General features: G+C 42.7%; 1 protein-coding gene across 19 annotated transcripts in view; it reads right to left on the bottom strand.

The window, feature by feature from the left end:
• Window positions 1–20,000, bottom strand: part of RAPGEF4 (Rap guanine nucleotide exchange factor 4) — a 342,806-nt gene that overhangs the window by 65,848 nt on the left and 256,958 nt on the right. For all 19 annotated transcript variants that reach the window (XM_085876078.1, XM_085876076.1, XM_085876077.1 and 16 more), the window contains 2 exons: window positions 17,587–17,733; window positions 133–230 (listed from right to left, as the gene is read on the bottom strand). In XM_085876078.1, the coding sequence (XP_085732204.1) occupies window positions 133–230; window positions 17,587–17,733 (245 nt within the window). The remainder of the gene's footprint in view (window positions 1–132; window positions 231–17,586; window positions 17,734–20,000) is intronic.

A 20,000-nucleotide genomic window follows, 5' to 3' on the forward strand; every position in this document is an offset into this window, starting at 1 on the left:
AAGGCGGCATCGCCGGGCTCCGAAGGTAAACTTCATTTGACGACATCTGATAATTCTAAAAATGCAAAAAATGCTGATTAACTATTAAAATGCATTGATAGCAACAATTGTGTATTAAGCTGCCACACACACCAGCGAGTCGATGAACTCCCTTGGACAGATGAAGAGGCGTCCATTGACACCGAGTGACATGAACACTGACAAGTCGTTTGGTTTCAGAAGAACTTTTTCTGAAAGAAAACACATAATCTCAGCCAGGGGAACAGAATGCACACTTTTGGTTTTGAAGAGCATCTAATGTATATGGAACTTAAGTTGAGTGGAAAAGGGCAGCAATCGGACTCTTGCGTCACCGATAAGATATTTTTTCATAAAAGTTAAATCAAAATATGACATCTCAGATGACTCGACAGCAGTGCCATGAAGATCATACAGTGCCACAATGAAGCACCAATAAATCAAACAAAGTCAGCTTATCAATGTCATCGCTATTGAGGAAAATGTCAGAGCTGTAAAGGCTTCTTGACCTATCATATGGACAGAGAAGCAAAACCAGGCTGTGGATATAGCTGCCAGAAAGAAAGATAACCCTCCAGTTACAAAGCAAATTGAGTGTCGCGGCCACAAATCATTTACTCAGAGATCCATTTGAAACAACTTCAGTGGCAGCCCTGAAAATGATGGGATTATGTTGAAAAAATATTTGATAAAGTAGCTTCTGGAGCAAAATTATTACTTGTACATGTGATGCATATACATTTAGTACCCCAGAGGTGAACCGATAAGCACAACTATTTGGGATCATGGTATAGGAAAGTGAGTTTTTTTGAGTTAAAAAATAATAAAAATCCTCACAGTTTTGCTGCAAACAAAATTACCATGGAAACACAAAAATGAGCTTCCATGCCAAAATAATTTTTATACAATAAAATTATGATAATTGTACAGAGGAAAGATAATGCTGATAGAGCTTGATTATGTTTGTTTACTGTTTTGTCCTTCCCTCTCCCACCCTTCTTGTCTCATTCCCCCCTTGCCGCGTGCTGTGTGTTAGCTCTCATATGAGCCTTGACAAAAAATAAAAATAAAAAGAAGACGAGAGGCAAATGCAACAACAATGGCTGCATCCAGAGCAGCTGAAACTCCTGAAGAGAAAGAAAGAAGGCGAGAGGAAAATACTGCAACAAAAGCTGCATCTATAGAAGCCTTAACTCCTGAAGTGCAGGAAAGAGGAAGAGAGGCAAAGAATGGCTGCATGCAGGAACCAGCCTTGGAGGGAAAATGAAAAGTCTGCATTCTCCTGCAATCCAGCCATGGATTATGCTTCTGATCCAATCGTTTCTATTGGTTCATTGTCAATTACTTGCAGGCACTGTGATGCAATGAAATGGACAGGAGAAGCTCCAGGGATATGCTACAACAGTGGCAAGGTTCAGCTGACCCAAATTAATGCTCCTACTGAACCTCTTCGTACATTGTTGAGTCAACACTCCAAAATGCAAGTCATTTCCAAAGCAACATCAGAAGATACAACTCGTGCTTCAACATGACATATTTCGGCACCACAAAACAGATCAGAGAATCTGGCTACGTGCCCACATTTAAAGTTCAGGGACAGGTTTATCATCAGATTGGCAGTCCACAGCCACTCCCAAATGAAGAGCCAAAATTCCTGCAAATCTACTTCATTGGTGACAATACAAAGCAGGCTGAACAGCGCTGCAACAATGCCATTCAACCCAAGCTGGAAGTGGTGTCGCAGTTGCAAGAGATGCTCCACAAGGAAAACCATGATGTTCAGAGTTTCAAATGTGACATTGAGAAGATGACGCCAGAGTACAAAATTATCATTCATTCAGACAAAACTCCGGCTGGTAACAACATGGCGAGAGAGACATTGTGCTGCAACTCAGAAACAATTCCCTCCAAAGAATTGCTGAAACACACCGATGATATGATGCACTTCAGGATCCACTAATTTTCTGGCAGGGTGATTATGGATACCATTTTGAACTGCAACAAACAGACCCAGCAACAGGACTGCGAAGCAAAAAGAACATTTCTGCCATGGACTTTTATGCCTGCAGGATGTTGCTGCGAGCTGGTAATTTCAATCACATATTGCATTGCAAAGATCTCTTCCACCAATTTGCTGTGGACATGTGTACCAAAATTGAGGCAGAAAGAGTGAGATTAATTCGAAAGAACCAAACGAAACTCTGAGTCAAAAACTATGTTCACCTCAGGGATGCCATGAATAATGATGGAAATGCTGCCAATGTTGGCCAATTGGTCATCCTGCGTTCCAGTCTCACAGGTGGTTCCCGCTACATGCATGAGCGCACTGAGGATGCCATGACATGTGCGAAACTTTTGCCGTCCTGATCTCTTCATAACCTTCACCTGCAATCCAGCTTGGGAGAAAGTGGATTATGAACCGATTCCAGGCCAAAAACCACAGCATTGCCATGATTTGCTGGCAAGAGTATACCGACAAAAAATGAAGGCATTGATGAGTGTCATCAACAAGGGAAAGATTTTTGGAGCCATTCAGTGCTACATGTACACAATTGAGTGGCAAAAGTGTGGCCTGCCACATGCCCACATTCTGACTTGGCTTCAATTTGAACTTCATGTGCACAGAATGGATGACTTCATCAGTGCTGAATTTCCATGGTCCCTGTGGAAGCAGCAATCCAAACTCACCATGCATTAAAGATAACAAATGCACAAAAAGGTCCCCACGATATCCTCTGAAAGAGACAAACACTGGACAAGATGGATACCCGCTGTATCATTGGAGAAAACCAGAACATGGTGGACTCACAACAACCATCAGCGTTCGTGGTTGCGAAGTTGAAGTTGACAACAGGTGCACTGATCCAACCTGCCCACTCCTGACATGGCTATTCAATGAACAGATCAATGTTGAGTACTGCCACTCTGTGAAATCCATCATGTGTAAAAGTATGTCAACAAAGGATCTGACATGGCTGTGTTTGGCCTGACAATGGATGGGACTATGCATGCTGAGGTTCGGAAATATGAAATGGGAAGATAAATCAGCAGCACTGAAGTCACCTTGAGGATCCTGAACTTCCCAATTCATGAACGACATCCCACTGTAGTTCATATCTCAGTGTGCACCTTGAGAATGGCCAGAGAGTGTACTTCACTGAGGAGAATGTACGTGAGCACGTCCAAGTCCGACATGACACAACTCTCACTTTCTTCAATCTCTGCCAGGATGATGAATTTACGAAGACAATGTTGTATCATCAGATATCCAAATACTACACATGGAATGTTGGTAGGAAGAAGTGGGCTCGACACAAAGCAGGACAAACTGTACCAGACTAGCCAGGCATCAAAGCCAGTGATGCACTTGGCCATGTGTTCACTCTCCATCCTAATAATTTTGAATGTATTTCCCTGAGACTGCTTCTGCATGAGGTCAAAGGTCCAACATCATTTGATGACTTGCGAACAGTGGATGCCACAATCTGTGAAACTTACAAACAGGCTTGCCAGCTCATAGGACTCCTGGAGGATGATGCACACTGGAACAGCACATTGGAGGAGGCAGCTGCAACTCACTCGATCACCGTGGATGCTGCGAAACTTATTTGCCATCATGTTGCAGACATGTGCCATGTCAAATCCTCAACAACTATGGGACAACCACCAGGAGAATCTGGCAGAGGACATTTTGCATCACACACAAGTACAAAATCCTAATCTGGAATTGGACTACAGTGATGCCATCTTCAATCAAGCTCTCGTCATTATTGATGACAAGATCAAGGCTTTGGGTGGCTCTGACCTCAAAACTTTTGACCTTCTTGACCCTCAATGACACAATGACAATGAGCTCACAAATTCAATTTCGAGAGAGACCAACTACAACATGGAACAGCTTGCTGAATACATTCAGAAGAACGAACCATGTCTGGTTCCAGACCAAAGAGAAGCCTTCAATCAGATTACACAAGCAGTGTTCAATGGAAGTGGTGGCACGTTCTTTCTGGATGCTCCCGGTGGAACTGGCAAAACGTTTCTCATCAATCTTCTTTTGGCAAAAATCCAGCAAAGAAACATGATTGCCCTTTCAGTGGCATCATCAGGCATTGCTGCCACACTGTTGACAGGAGGAAGAACAGCTCACTCAGTCTTCAAGTTACCTTAAATCCGGCAAGTATGGAGGCACCAACCTGCAACATTGGCAGGGGTACTGGCAAAGCAAAGCTCCTGCAGGAGTGCCAGCTCATTGTCTGGGATGAATGTACAATGTCTCACAAAGCTGCCTTTGAGGCTCTTGATCACACCATGCAAGATCTTCAACATAATGACAGAATAATGGGTGGAGTGACTTTGGCATTGGCGGGGGATTTTCGACAGATACTGCCAGTCATTCCACATGGAACCACAGCTGATGAACTGCAGGCCTGCCTCAAGGCCTCATACATTTGGAACAACATCAGCAATTCAGCCGATTGACAAACATGTGAGTGCTTCTCACAGGTGAGTCATCTGCTGTGGAGTTTGCTGCAAGCCTGCTCGAACTGGGAAATGGAGCCATGGTATCTGAAAATCAAGATGGAACTATCTCGATGAACAACATGAGAGAAACAGTTGCAATACTTCAACAACTACAAGATGCAGTATTGTCAAATGTTGCACATAACTTCCATGACCACAAGTGGCTATGCCAAAGAGCCATCTTGGCACTGAAAAATGATGCAGCCAATTCCACAAACAGAGGCCTTCTTACACAGTAACCTGGCACTGTGCAAACGTAGAAGCTGGTTGACACTGTTCCAGACACGAATGAAGCAGTCCACTACCCCACAGAATTTCTTAACTCTCCGGAACTACCAGGCGTGCCTCCTCACAATCTGGAGCTCAAGATTGGTGCACCCATCATGCTTCTCAGGATCTGGACCCACCAACACTCTGCAATGAAAAACGTTTGGCTGTCAAGAAGCTTATGCAACATGTCATTGAAGCAACAATCATGAAAGGCCATGCAGTCTTCATTCCACGCATTCTAATCAACCCCTCTGACTTGCCATTTGAATTTAGAAGGCTCCAGTTCCCTGTCTGCATCAGTTTTGCCATGAGCATCAACAAGGCACACAGCCAACTACTCAAAGTTGTTGGCCTCACGTTGTAGAGCCCACGCTTTTCGCATGGCCAACTTTATGGTGGTTGTTCCAGAGTTGGAAATGGCAAAAACCTTTTCATCTTTGCACCACACAGAAAAACATGCAACATTGTCTATCCTGAAGCTCTACAAGGATAAAAAAAAAGTTATGCATTGTAATAAAATGTAATGTGAAATCCTCAGTCCTGAAGAAGAAGAAACAGTGCTAGAGAAGGCAGAAAGAAGAAAGAGAAGAAAGGCAGAAAGAGAAACACAGAAAGAGGAAGGCAGAAAGAGAAACACAGAGGAAGGAAGGCAGAAGGAGGAAAACAGAAGAACAATGAAAAAAAGACAACAAAGAAGAAATGAAGAAGGCAAGGCAGACAGAAGAAGAAAGATACAAGAAGATATGAAAAAAAAAATCACTCACAGAGTGACACTTGGTGAAACGGAACTGCACTCGGTAGAGCACATACCTCTGCCAGGCTGAATAATTTACACTTTGTATGCCACTGAAAGGTCAGATCTGAATTCCAACCTTAACCAAAATCGAATCGGCTCGTTCTTGTCAGTCACCCAACGAACTCATCCATCTCGTTTTGTCATAACTCGTCCACAACTTTTTGAGATCTCGTGCGATACATAGTTTTTAGCCCTATCTCTCAGTGGTGAAGAATCACTTGAAAAACTCTTGAATCCGGAAGCGAATCTTCACAAAAATCGAATGAATTTGTCGTTGTCACACACCCAATATGTCCACCAAGTTTCATCCGAATCCGTCCACAACTTTTTGAGATATCATGCAATGACGTTTTTAGCCCCATCTCTCAATGGTGAAGAATCAATTAAAAATAAAATAATTCTCGTATCCGCATTTGCATCTTCACCAAAATTGAATCAATTGTTGCTCGTTGCACACCCAACCTGTCCACCAAGTTTCAACTGAATCCATCGATAACTTTTGAGATATTGTGCTTATATATCATTTTTGACACTTTTTCTCAATGGCGAAGAATCACTTTAAAAATCATAGTATCCGGATCTTCACCAAAATTGTGCATTGCTGGCTTTGGCCGGTCACTGACATAAACCAAAAAATTTCAGAACGATTGCTTGAAAAATGTGGCCAAAAATCATGCGACAAAGAGATGAACACGACAGACCAACATACATGGCAAAATAATTTTTGCCAAGTAAGAAACGGATTCACATGCAATACCGTCTCCTCTTTAAAGGGTAACTAGAGAGTTTATAGAACACATTAGCCCATACAGTGTAAAAGTATATAATTGATTTGAAATAAAATGATGGTTTTAAAGGTTGTATAAAAATAAATCTCGAAGTTTAGGGCCATTGATGCAGTACTTATGCACCACCTGATTTAATTTGGCCAAATATTGCTAAACTGGAGGTTTTTGGAAGCGGTAAGAAGAGGATTTGTGTTCTACAGTGTTCAACTATATAATTATATTGAAATAAAATAAAGATTGTAAAGGTCGTATAAGAAAAATTAATTCCAGATGTTTACCACCATTGATTGCACTACCTTATTGAACATGCTACATTAGTTATTCATGCCTGTTGTTTGTGTCCTTTATGACATCCTTAAAAACTATGTTTCCTGTCTGGAATAATTTTCAATTTTCTTTGACTGCCAGGCAGGCAGACAGAGGAAGAAATTATCTCGATCCTCTCAGCACATGTGTGATCGGGATGAATTCAAAGCCAAAGAAATGCTCATCTACAGCTTCATTTTCCGATTCATGTTCTGATTGGTGTTCAAAATATAATATTCAATTTAAATTAAGTTGGTCCTCGATCATAAACTGACGTTTGTGTATGAACTGATGAACAGACAGAAGTGAAGCTCTTCCATGAGCCTCGATAGACCATGTATATTAAAAAACAAACAAACAAAAAAATTGCTTCACCCCACTTTTAGCTTTGCTTGTGTGGGGTTAAAAAAAGATTTAAATTAACAGAATGTGCGCATACACAATGTATGCATACATTGTTAGAGGAATAAAAAAAAAATTCCTGTGTAAACACTATCAAAACATGATAGCAACCTTCATCTCATGTGGGAAGTCAAACTTGTTTTTTGCCATCTTCTCCAGTCTTCTGAAAATGAATCACATTCATGGTATCTAATGTAAATTACAAGTAATTTTGGAAAAATCTCCAAGAATATCGAGATGGCTCGCAAAACCAAAAATTAAACAAACAAGGTAAGGCTTAATGAAAAATGTCAAAATGCAACAACAAAGGATGTGCCAACCTCTCCTCTTCTTTCTCTAATAAGTCTTTGTGGTCATTTGCCAAAAATATATCAAACAACTTCTGTCGCACTACCTTTCCTTCACTTTTCCGTTCCATATATTCTAATAAATGTCAGTGTGTGTGCATGTGTGTCAGTAGGCGTGTATCCTCCATAACCCCAAAACCATAAAAAGTAGCAGCCTGAAACTTTGCACGTGAACTAAGAAAACTCCAACGAAGTGCAAGAGTAAAGATTGGATGTTTGGGTTCATTAAAACACCCCTTTTGAAGATAATTAACGGCCTTATTTAATTATCCTGTAGCAAGGCATCATCCTTGGTCAGCCCTTTGTCAACTTGCTGGAGTCTTAATTCGCCATTTTGTTTGGCCGATTCAAACATGCCTTGATTTGGAAAAACAATCAACTCTCAAGGACCAACTAAAGTATTGTTGCGGTTCTCGGAACCGCATGCATACAACAGATAGGTGTCCCGAGACAGTTATTCCATTAATATACGTGCAGATAGACCCCTTCCTTTTGTTTAGCGGGACGACAGGGAGTGCGTTGAGATGCTTTTATCGTTAAGATTATTAAATCATTTTCCCCTTTTATTTTATCCCCACTCTTTTTTTTCTTCTTTTCTTTTCTGAGGTAAATCTGCCTGCTTTCCCCCTCGTCTCGTCTACCATAGCCATGCATCAACGTCTACCCAAAACCAGACATGTGCAGCGAGTGACATACCCTTTGGGCGGGGTGCGCCAATGTCTGCCCGAAACCAGACATGTGCGGCGAGTCACGTACGCTTTGGGAATGGTGCATCAACGTCTACACAAAACCAGATGTGTGCGGCGAGTCAAGTATGCTTTGGCAGCTAGATGGGCGGGCTGCACCAGCGTCTGCCCGAAACCCGGCCCAAGCTGGCATACCACGTGAGGGGTCGGAGCCATTCGGAGTGCCCGACTCAGGTAATGACGTTGGATTTGGCATGGCCCCTCCCCCGAGCCTCGGGCTCTATAAAGGACGGAGAAATCCTCCGTGTTGAGAATTGAGAAGTGTGTGTTTGGTGTGGGTGTATTCACGCGGAGTGTTCCTGCTTCTCGACTCCGCCCATGTCTCGCTTCGACAGCCCGCCTCCTGTTCCTCGTCTCCGCCCACACGACGTCGATCTTGCTTCCCCCCCCCCCCCACACGATGTCGACCTCGTTTCCTGCTTCTCGACTCCAGCTGCCTGGTCCCGCCTACTGCTCCACCCTCGCCCTCTGGACTCCACCCTTCTCCACTCAAGGTCCTCCTTCGGAACACGATCTCCACACATGCAGCTGTGGCCAGAACAACGTGGCTATTGTCAGGTACCGCAATCACGGAGCATTCCCCCCCCCCCCCCCAAAACGCCCAGGTAAAAAAGCTATAACCTCAACACTCCTCCCTCCCTGGATGGCTGCAAAAGTCCCTTTTTCATTGGGGTTTCTTTTTCTGTGTGTGTGTGTGTGTGTGTGTGTGTGTGTGTGTGTCTGAGTGTGCTGGCGCCTGTCTGTTAAGTAAACCTGTAGAAGATCCTTATTGTTGTTACTGTTAATAATCTCGCGTCAAGTCTGCACTGTGTCTGCTTTAGTAAGTTGCTTGTATTATTATCGCACCCCACACCTCTCTCCTCTTTCGCTGCATTACATACCCAATAAATCCTTGGCGTACCACATGCTTTTCCTCGCTTGCTTGTTAATAAATAATTATCTTTCGGAATGTTCTCAGCTCGCCTTTGTCTTTTCTCTCATTGGTCCAGCATGGTTCAAATCAAAGTTTAGCTGGGTCTGTATTCCCAATGATCCGTTCCTACATTAGCCAGTACGTCCTTGGCAGTGTCACTCGGCTGCATCCGATTCGGAAACATGATCCAATCTGGTAGAGTGATCCGGTTCGGACAAAGCGTACCGAGGGCTTGGTTCCCCGGTAGTTAAACCACGTGATTAATTAGGTAACCCGATTATAGGCAGGAGGACCCTACATCACGCGGTTGAGTTATTGGCGTCCACGGTCGGTTAAGCGACCCGCCGCGTCATGGAATTATCCGTGAGCGACGGTCTACAATTCCGGGGAGTCTGGTGGGAATCGATGTACCTTCCCCCACCTAGTGGTCTTCTCACCCGATCCCACCGGCCCGCAACAGTATATAATCAAAATATTATATCTGATTTGAGAATCGGATATCATGGACAAAATGGGTGTCAAAATCTGGAGTGAAATCTGAAAATTTGAATAAATTAGCGATTATATTTAATGAGGAAAAGATTAAGGAATGTGCAGAAAGTGTGACTTCATTGAGCGCAACGCTTTGTGTGACTTTGTAACCTTTTTTTTGCAAGCCATGATGATACAGTCCACAGGGGTCCTTTTTTTGCCAATTACGTATGCAAATTACTTTACACCATTTTGTGCGATTTACTTTCATTACAAAATATTAATATAAATGTACTAATAGTTGCTGAAATATAGTAATACTACTTGGCAGTTTCTGCAAGTGAAGAGTTTATTTTTGCCATCCACCATTTTGTGCAATCTGCTTTCATTACAAAATATTAACTCACATAAATATACTCAAAGTGGCTGCATTATATTAAGTCAGCATTTTCTGAAAGCAAAGAGGTACTTTTTTGTTGCTGCAAGTGAAGATAATTATTTTCTTCTTTGCACCATTTTGTGTGATCTGCTTTCATGACAAAATATTAATAGTCACGTGTCACGGGTAAGTGAACCCGCCACGCCCAGTAGTGGTGGACGGGCAGTTAACACCGACTAGCCCGGATTTGCTGAGCGGTTTTGCTTCAGAGGCAGAAAGGTGATCCTCAGAGATCATTGCGTGTGTGGGAGTGGCATTGGCAGCACTGGCGGAGCGACGGAAGCACATGGATGCACACACAGCAGAAGGGGTTTATACTCGAATCCCACGACAAATACATGGACACAGCAACTTAAAATGAATAAACACGGGAATTTAATGGTAATAGAAATATTTACAATGGTAATTCAAAATGTAATAATAATGTCAGGTAATTAAGGTCTAAAGTCGAGGCACCTCCACACACAGACTTAGATACAGACAAGGGGAAAACAAAATGAAAGAAAATCCTCCCTTTATTCTGGCACTTAGCTTGGTCCAGATATGGTCTTTATGGAACTTTGGAATTGAGGCGCTTCGTCATGCACGGGTAGACGTGCCCAAAATGGTGCCGAGCTGCACTCCTTGCCGGTAAATGTACATGAAGTAATTTGTGGGGCGGTATTCTACACTAAGGCTCAGAGACCGCCGTGCGGCTTCCTCGTCGATCGCGCTTGCTGATACGCTCTCTGCAGAATGGCACTGCTTCATTCAGTGATATACACGAGGGTTCGAGGTCCGTCTCTCACGATCAGTCAAGAGTCATTGACCAGCGTCTTGCTCCACCACGTGAGCCAATTCACAGCACAACAAGAATCTCACAGCCATTTTGTCATGCCGAGAGGAGGGTAAAGCAAGATCTTCCCTCGCAGCCACATTCCTCTCACAACTACGACTGCGAACCTCACCCGCATTCCAGCACAGGGCATGGCTTGCTGGCACGAAACCCGGAAGGCAGTGCTTCTGCCTGCTTGGCACCTTTTGCTTGCTTGTTCTTATGGTTGTAGTTGTTATAAAAATATAACTCCTTCATGGCTGGCTTGTAAATGCAAAAACATAGGAATACGTCACAGGAGGAAATTACATACTGGAGGAAATTATCCTTCATCCCCATCAAATTAACACCGCACCACCCACCGTGTGCTGACACATAACACTTAAGCTCACAGTTTCCCTAGTTAATTTACATCGAGAGGTCTCCTACATGCCCACGGACCAAACGACTCTATTCAATCCTAACTTTCCTGTTAAATTCCTCCATCTACCCCCACAACCATAACAATACAAATGTACGAATAGTTGCTGTAATATATGAATACTTGGCAGTTTCCTCAAGTGAAGAGGTTTTTTTTGCTTTCCACCATTTTGTGCGATCTGCTTTCATAACAAAATATTAATATAAACGTACTAATCCATCCATCCTCCTCTTCTTCTTCTTCTTCTTCTTCTTCTTCTTCTTTCGGCTGCTCCCGTTAGGGGTCGCCACAGCGGATCATCCATCTGATTCGCATAGTGATTTGGCACATGTTTTACACCGGATGCCCTTCCTGACGCAACCCTGGTCGCCTCTTGCAACACAGGGATCTGGTACACCTATTTTAACTGGGGTATACACCGGCCCAGTACACTGGTACTCATTTTGCCGACCTCGGAAGGATGACAGGCTGAGTCAACCCCCTACTAATCCATCCATCCATGGGGATCATACTTTGTGCAGAGCGTTGGTGCTGCCTAAGCAGTCTCCTTGGCTATTGGGCACAATCCTGGTTGGGTCACTTCTCCAACACAGGATACCAGAAAGCTGACACTCATTTTGCCAACCACAGAAGGATGACAGGCAGAGTCAACCCCACCTGGTATTAAATCAACAGCTAAGGGGAATTTGAACTCAGAATCCTTAGATCCCAAGCACACCACCCTAACCATTAAGCCAACACCAGGCATAATGTACTAATAGTTGCTGTAATATATTGTTGCGGTTCTTGGAACCGGATGCATCCAACAGATAGTGGTCTCAAGACAGTTATTCCATTATTATACATGTAAATAGTCCCTTTCCTTTTGTCTAGCGGGACAACAAGGGAGTGCGTTGGAATGATCTCATAGCTAGGTTTGCTTACATAATTTTGTCTTCATTTCATCCCTACTCTTCTTTTTGTCTGATTATTCCTGAGGTAAAACTGAGCCATGTGCGCCTTCGCTGTGAGGTGGGCCCTCATGGAGGCCAGCGCGTGCGGCGCCGCTGCGGGGAAACGATAATGCACGGGCATTAATGGCGCAGAGCCCTCGTTCCCAAGCGAGCCCTAAACCCAACGTGTGCCGCGAGTCAAACAGTGCACTTGGCAGTGCCGGATTATCGACTCGAGCTTCCGATGATTTTGCCAAGAGCTTGTCTTGTCAACAGATTAAGTTTGTTTTGAAATTGTTTGAATTTAGATTTGTTATCAGTTGAAGGTTTATGAAATAAATTTTATACAACCTCGTTTTGTGCTTGATCGATTTTGGCAGCCCATCAGTCATCCGGCATTCAGTTTATCATCAAGTTTTGTTTTGGAATTACAAATTGAGAAACCTTTATCATGCAAGTCTCGTAATCTTAATTTAAATGCATTATGAGCTACCAATGTAAGTGAGAGTATTCTTCCAATTTGTTTTTCTAACTCCTTGAATAGATCAGAATTTGCGGAGTTAATGAGTCTATATGAAGTGAAAATATTCGAGTCCGCACCTTTAAAACCAGTAATTTGGAACACAAGTAAATGATCGGTTATATCACAGTATGGGACACCATTGGTTTTTGATAACTTATATTGATTGATTAATATATTATCGATCACTGAAGCTATGGACCTCATGACAAGGGTTGATCTATTAATTAAGAGTAGACAAAAGTTGCTGAGAATTGAATCGAGATAATATATTAAGTTGAGGTATTCACGTAATGTTGAGGAGGGTCTATGTGATTAAATTGATCGACAGATTGGTCAATATTATATATCAAGAATCATAAGTTTTTTTATTTTTTTTGTATACCTTGGTCGAGGCTCGTATGAGAGCTAACACACAACTCACAGCAAGGAGGCATGAGACAAGAGGGGCGGGAGTGGAAGGGACAAAACAGTGGGGAACAGACACATTAGGTGAACTGTGGAAGGGAGAGGGATGGGGATGGGACGGGGAACATGGCGAAGAGAAGATGGACATTTCAGGGACTTTCAGGAAGGAAAGCAGGAGAAATGAAGGAAGTGGGCTTGGGTGGATTATCGGGGGTAGAAAAGATCGAGGATTTAGATGGGGAAGATAAGAGGTGGTGGTGAACAGCTGTTTTGAAAGCCTGGAGGGAAGAATGGGAAAGAATAGAGTGCGGAAGTTTATTCCAAAGGCGGGAAAAAAGAGGAATGAAAGAGTGAAGATGAGCAGTGATTCGTGATTTTGGTAGTTTTACCAGAAGGGGGTTGTTGGCGGACCTTGAGCGCCCTGTGGAAATGTGGTGGGGACAAATCGCAGAGAGAGCAGGGGGGCAAGGCTGGAGAGGGGTCGGTAGAAGACAGAAAGACCACCGACCAACCTGCGGTGATTGAGTGAGAGGCCCAAAGACTCAGCTTCATTGCGGGAGATGCCGATGATCTTAAATGCCCTGGTTTCGACAGCGTGAAGCCGAGAAAGGTGGGAGGCAGGAGCACCAGCCCAGAGGGGAGAGCAGTACTCCATCAGGCTACGGACAAAAGCTTTGTAAGTGGTCAGGAGCTCAAGAGGGCCGAGGAAGGACTTAGCACGACGGAGGATTCCCAGTCGGCGACTGGCTTTTGAGGCGAGGTTGGAAATGTGACTTTCCCAGGAAAGGTCATGGCAGATAGTGAGACCCAGAAGCTTGAAAGAAAAGACTTCTTCCAGAGGATTGTTGAGAAAGTGGATGGGGGGTTTTGTAAACGGTCCTTTCGAAGAGACATAGTGAGAGTGTGAGATTTGTCTGGATTGAAAGACATGTTCCACGTGTTGGACCAGTTTGTGATTTTATCCAGATCTGCAGTGAGCGAAGAAGCTGCTGCTTGCCGGTCTGAGGGATGACAGATGGTACGGCAGAGGGTGGAGTCGTCGGCAAAGAGAAATAGAGGATTTTCCAGAGAGTCCGAGAGATCATTGATGAAAACCAGAAAAAGAACAGGGCCAAGAAAGAACAAGTTAACTGTAAGGGGAAAATCAATATATGAGGGAAATCAGCATGGTATTTACATAGCCATAGTCCAGAAAAAAAAAGAATGGCTAGAAGAATGGCTAGACAAACAGCAATTATGAAATCAATTAATGGAATTAGGAATTGTACCATATATTGCAATTGTATTGCTCTCACTGATTAGTAGCTAGTACTGGCCTGACTGCAATTTAAGTAAAATGCCTCCATATTTTGTGGTAAGACAAACAAAAGATAAACCAGAATCATGCCTTGTGCAGAAAGCATGAGAGAAATGAATGTTAAGTAGGTCAGAGTATAAGAATTATATTATTGGAAATCATGCAATGCCACCACAAGCAGCATGAAATAATACCTATTTTATTTGTTAGAACACATTGAAATTAAAAGAAGAAGCAGCTAACTTTCATAATTATACGTAATTCAGATGAGGGAATATTTTTCTTGACCAAAAGGGATCCTTGGAGGATGTTGGACAAAATTGTTGATTTTTGTTGGACGTGTTACTTTTCAATCATGCTACTACAACATTGCCCTCACCAAAGGCACCTTTCACTGATTGCATCATGCTTTGAGAGGAAATTACCCCCTCTTTAAATGGTACAAACTGAAGAGGCCTTTCTAGAATTGTGCAAATTGGAACACTGATAAATACTGCTTCCCTTTCCACATGCAAATTGCAAATAAGATGATTGTTTTTGAGAAAACATACAACTGAGAGTTCGTTCGATTTTAGCATGTCGTTTAGGTGTGAAAAAAAACACTAAGGTAAAATTTTGATAGAATATGTGATGCAAGTTAAATGCTTCTTTAAGAACCTTTGTCAGTCTTATTGAAATACATGGGCCCACTAGGTTTTATTGATTAATTGAATTATAATCAGTGTTTAACCTTGATTTTGTTTGTTTCAGAGTGTTCAGAGCAGTTGAACTATGCAGCATACAATTTTGTCTAATGAATCTTTGGAAGAACTTCCACCGAAAAATTGGATGATGGGGAGAACCCAGATTTTGGCGATTCGGCATTCAACACGTGATGACACGACCCCCTTCCTGAGAAGATAAGATGTGCACGTGAAAGGAAAAAAAACCCACTGAAGAGAAGGTTAGACAAGTCAAACCACAGCAAGTCAAAGACTTAACATCACAGTTTCATGGTGCCAACCTGTCAGAGCAACCCTGACCACACTCGCAAAAACCTTGTTCTGCAGATACATTGTGAACATGTCGTGATCGCACAACGCACAAAAAAGGCCCTGAAGGTCCATACGGCGAGTCATCTGCAACGTGTGCCCAAGGGTGCAGGGGGGGGGCTCATGGGGACATTGCGGCTGGCTCCAACGTGCATAGCTTGCTTTGGCGAATCAAAGCTGATTGCACTAACTGCTGCTACGAGGCCCCAAATTCTGCTGGGGCTGGATCTCTGGGTCACATCTCGAGTCCTCTTCATCTCCTTCAACCCAGTGTCACCTGCAACCCAGTGTCGGGCCCAAGCTCGTACCTGCCAAGATCTACCTTCTATGCAGCTCAAAGACTGTTTTTTTCCCATTGGGTGCTGCTCTATCGACACCCTGACCCACTTATCTTCTGGCCTTGGGTAGCACGTCTTTTCGATTTGTGATACCTGCTGATGAACAGGTCATTAATTAAATGGAAACACACTCATTAACCGACTGGGACACTATTGAAATGGCTGTTGTCCAGCATTCTTCTCCTATGAGCGCTCGCTGCCATTATTGTGGGTGAATTTGTGCAAGGGATATCTTTTCTCCTTTTGGAACACGGTATGGTGATCATGTGCAATATAATTATTCAAATTTGTCCTGATAGGAAAAAAGGGGGGATGTGGAAGAAAAATAATTATATTCATGTATTCTCAATTAAATTCACTTGTTGCTGGTACTTTATAAATTTAATTTTTGCACTCTAGTCAAATTGGCTGTCAGTGAAGTTTCCTTTTTCCTGACAGTCTTTTGACCAGCATATTGATAAATGAATATCTTCCGATGAAAAATATCTTGCTCGCTGCATAGAAACAGGCTGACCTGATTGATAATACTGCAAACTTTCGGCTTGTGCCTATCAGTTCTTCCAGTTGTTGAATTGCCAAATGTCTCACCCTCCCATTTTTTGGATGTAAAATGAGTATAAGAGGGATTGCTTCAGTATTTTAGTTTGTGAAGTTCATTTGAATGCTTCAGTGAATCATTGAATGTTCTTCCTCCGTATATACGCAATTAAAGATTCTCTTTGGTATGCGTGAACCTGAGTGGAAATTGAGTTGTTTTCCACCACAATGCACTTGATTTCCTGCCGAAACACATGCTTGGTGCCAAAATTGACATGCAGATTTACCCACACCAAGAGGGGACAATGTGGTCAGTATTTCCCTCCAAGCGAATTAGCGATCCAACCTCAACAGGCGTCAATGAATTAGGCTCCTACATCAATGTAACTGCACTGCTTCATTGCCTTGAGAATCCGAAAAAGGGTGTGTGTAGTTCTTCTTCTTCCTGTTTTTGTCAATTCTGTTTTCCATCCAAAACCGTTTCTTTCATATTTATTACATCCGTCATCTCAATTTTACACAACAATCTTAACAACATCATCTTTACGAATAATACTGAAAGTATATTCCAATTAAAATGGCAGAAGTGACAAATCTATAACACAACATATTAATAGTCGGTAGTTTCTGCAAATGAAAAGGTAAGCTGGCTTCCAAAGCAAGTCACCAACTGGGCATCCTGCATCGTGCAAAGTCCTTCCTTGGCACACCTGAGCTTCTAACCAAATACAAAGCTTTCATCCTCAGTCTGATGGAGTACTGCTCTCCCCTCTCGGGTGGTGCTCCTGCTTCACATCTCGTTCGACTTCACGCAATGGAAAGCAAGCCTTTCAGGATCATTGGTATCTCCCGCGATGATGCTGAGCTTTGGTCTCTCACCGGAGGCAAGTTTTGGGTCTCTAACCAGTCTTTCTTTCCTCTACCATCTCCTCTCCAGCCTTGCCCCCCTGTTCTGTTTGAGCTCTACCCCCCTATATTCCTGCAGGGTGCTCAAGGTCCACTAAAACCCCCCTTCGGTGAAGCTGCCAAAATCAAGAGTCACAGCTCACCTGATGTCTTCTGTGTTCTTGCTCTTTCATGAGCCTTGACTTTGAATCAAAAAAAAATACAAACTTACTTCGAGAAAAATCTCAAACATGTAAACTGTGAAGCAAGTTGAAAACTAGGAAGTGAAGGCTGAATATTATTGAGTATGTATAAGTGTCACTCATCACCTTTCAACTGTTACATTTTTCCCATCCAATGAGAAAATTACATGAAAAGTTCCTCACCTCCAGATGAGCTCACTTTGACAAGCACCAGGTCCTTGGTCGAGCCTAACTTGTCAGCAACGATGCCTATGAGCTCACAGACTGGAGTGGCCACTGGAACTCTGATGGTGGTGTATGTGTGGTCAATACAATATACTTTGAACAAAACTGTGGGACACAAGAAGTCGAGTCCATGTTTTTTAAGAAATAAGGAAATCAACAACCAATAAATAATACGTAATATTTTATCTTGCTGGTCCAAAAACAAAAGGAATAAACTAAATTCAAAATCATCACAAGTGTTAATTTCACCGATTATGAATTGTCACACAGTGATAAAATTGTATAAAAAGACATCTGCAAATGAATGTCACATGACTGATGTGTTACACATTCAGCTGATAAAAACTATATCACCAGTCACAAAAACAAGATGGATTATCTCATCACAATGTGGACCCCGTGTATGAAAAAAAGAGAAAAAGTCAACTTTTAGTAAATATTTTATTTTAGGGCTTTAGGCAAAAGTTGAAAAGCATATAATATTTTTTTTAAATAAAGGGGAAGGCGAGGGGGGTGGGCAATAATATTTTTCCTGAAATAGGTAGGAATGGACAGCAAATAAATGATTGTACAGTAGTTTGAAATGTCATTATTCACAAAAAACAGAAGGAACCAGCGTTTTCAATCGTGCACAAAGGCAAAGCTCAGGTCTGACATTTCATCCACTTGGTGTCCTAATGGCCACTGGACTAAAACACAAGTCACCTATTCCCGGTTCTTACAGACAAACAGGGAAGAAAGGGAGGGTGAAATCCCATGATTTGCAGGAGGTTGTTCTTTACCAGTCCCCGGACAGAAGGTTGGAGTATGGGAGAAAATAACGCTGCGATGGCAACATGTAATGTAATTACTGAAGCTTTGTGGTTTAAATGACACATGCACGCACGCGCGCACGCACACGCACGCACGCACTCACACGCACGCACTCACACGCACGCGCGCATACACACACACACACACACACACACACACACACACACACACACACACACACACACACACACACACACACACAGTCTTGTTGGAAGGTTGATATTTTGTGACAGGTTTTATGTGTTATTTGTTTGAAAGATTGTTACAAAAACGAGAATTTCTGTATTTTGTGGAGATTGTTGCTTTTATTCATTGGAATGGTTGACAATATAATTATTCTTGCTTTAATATGCATTATTATTGTCATTTTGTCATAGATTGGTATAGCATTTGCAAAGTCAGTGAAGTGAAGAGTGAAAAAATGTGATCGATATTGATAATAATCAGAAAGAAAGAAATACAAGGTACAGTCAAGCACAACTTCACATGAAGGTCAGCAACAATCATCCTTGAGCAGCGATTTGCTCAGGCAAGTGTAAGCAAGCCCAGGCAGGGGGCTTCTTGGAGGCTGTGGGCAGCCGTGAGATTGGCATTCTTCCACCAATGTGGCTTTCCCAGGAAAAATCATGGCAGATAGTGAGGCCCAAAAGTTTGAATGAAAGGACTTCTTCAAGAGGATTGCTGAGAAATTAGATGGGGGGGGGGGGTTCCAGACGGACCTTTTGGAGAGACATAGTGAGAGTGAGCTTTGTCAGGATTGAAAGACATGTTCGACATGTTAGACCAGTTTGTGATTTTATCCAGATCAGCAGTGAGTGAAGAAGCTGCTGCTTTCTGGTCTGAGGGATGACAGATGGTATGGCAGAGAGTGGAGTCATCAGCAAAGAGATAAAGAGGATTTCCAGAGAGTTGGAGAGATCATTGATGAAAACCAGAAAAAGAACAGGGCCCAGAACACTGCCTTGAGGAACTCCAGCCTGAACAGGAAGAGGGGATGAGAGAATTCCATTAAGGGCCACACTGGCTGCAACAGAAGAGGAAGTCTGCGAGCCATGAGTGGTGATTGCCTTGGCTACCACAGGAAAAGTTTGGTGAGCAGGGCAGGGTGCCAGACCATATTGAAAGCACACAATATGTCCAGGGAGATGGCTCTTATCACATGTCTGGCATCGAGTCCCTCCATCCATTGTTGGGAAAGCAGGAGCAGCATATCCAGGGTCGAGTGACCTGGTCTGAAATAAAATTGATGTTCGAAAATCAAGCCATTGGAGAAATTGTGTGCATTCCTTGTCATATATCTTTCTTAGTATGTGCAGGTGACAGAAGGGGAGGTGACAGGTCGTTCTCATGCACATTCTTCTTTAATTGTTGATAGGTCACATGTATAATGTCAATGGTTTAGCCTTTTTGCCTTGCAGTGATCAAGTCCATTTGTGAATTTGTTCCTCCCTTGTTATAATGATCCTTTTTGTGCATGTTAATGAGTATGCAATTTAAGTATATTACAATGTACTATTTTGCAGCCATTTTTGTTTTCCCTCTGTTTGAATGGTTATATT

This window comes from Eptatretus burgeri, chromosome 3, assembly GCF_056783735.1.
Source record: "Eptatretus burgeri isolate ZD-2024b chromosome 3, Ebu_testis_v1, whole genome shotgun sequence".
Taxonomy (NCBI): Eukaryota; Metazoa; Chordata; class Myxini; order Myxiniformes; family Myxinidae; genus Eptatretus; species Eptatretus burgeri.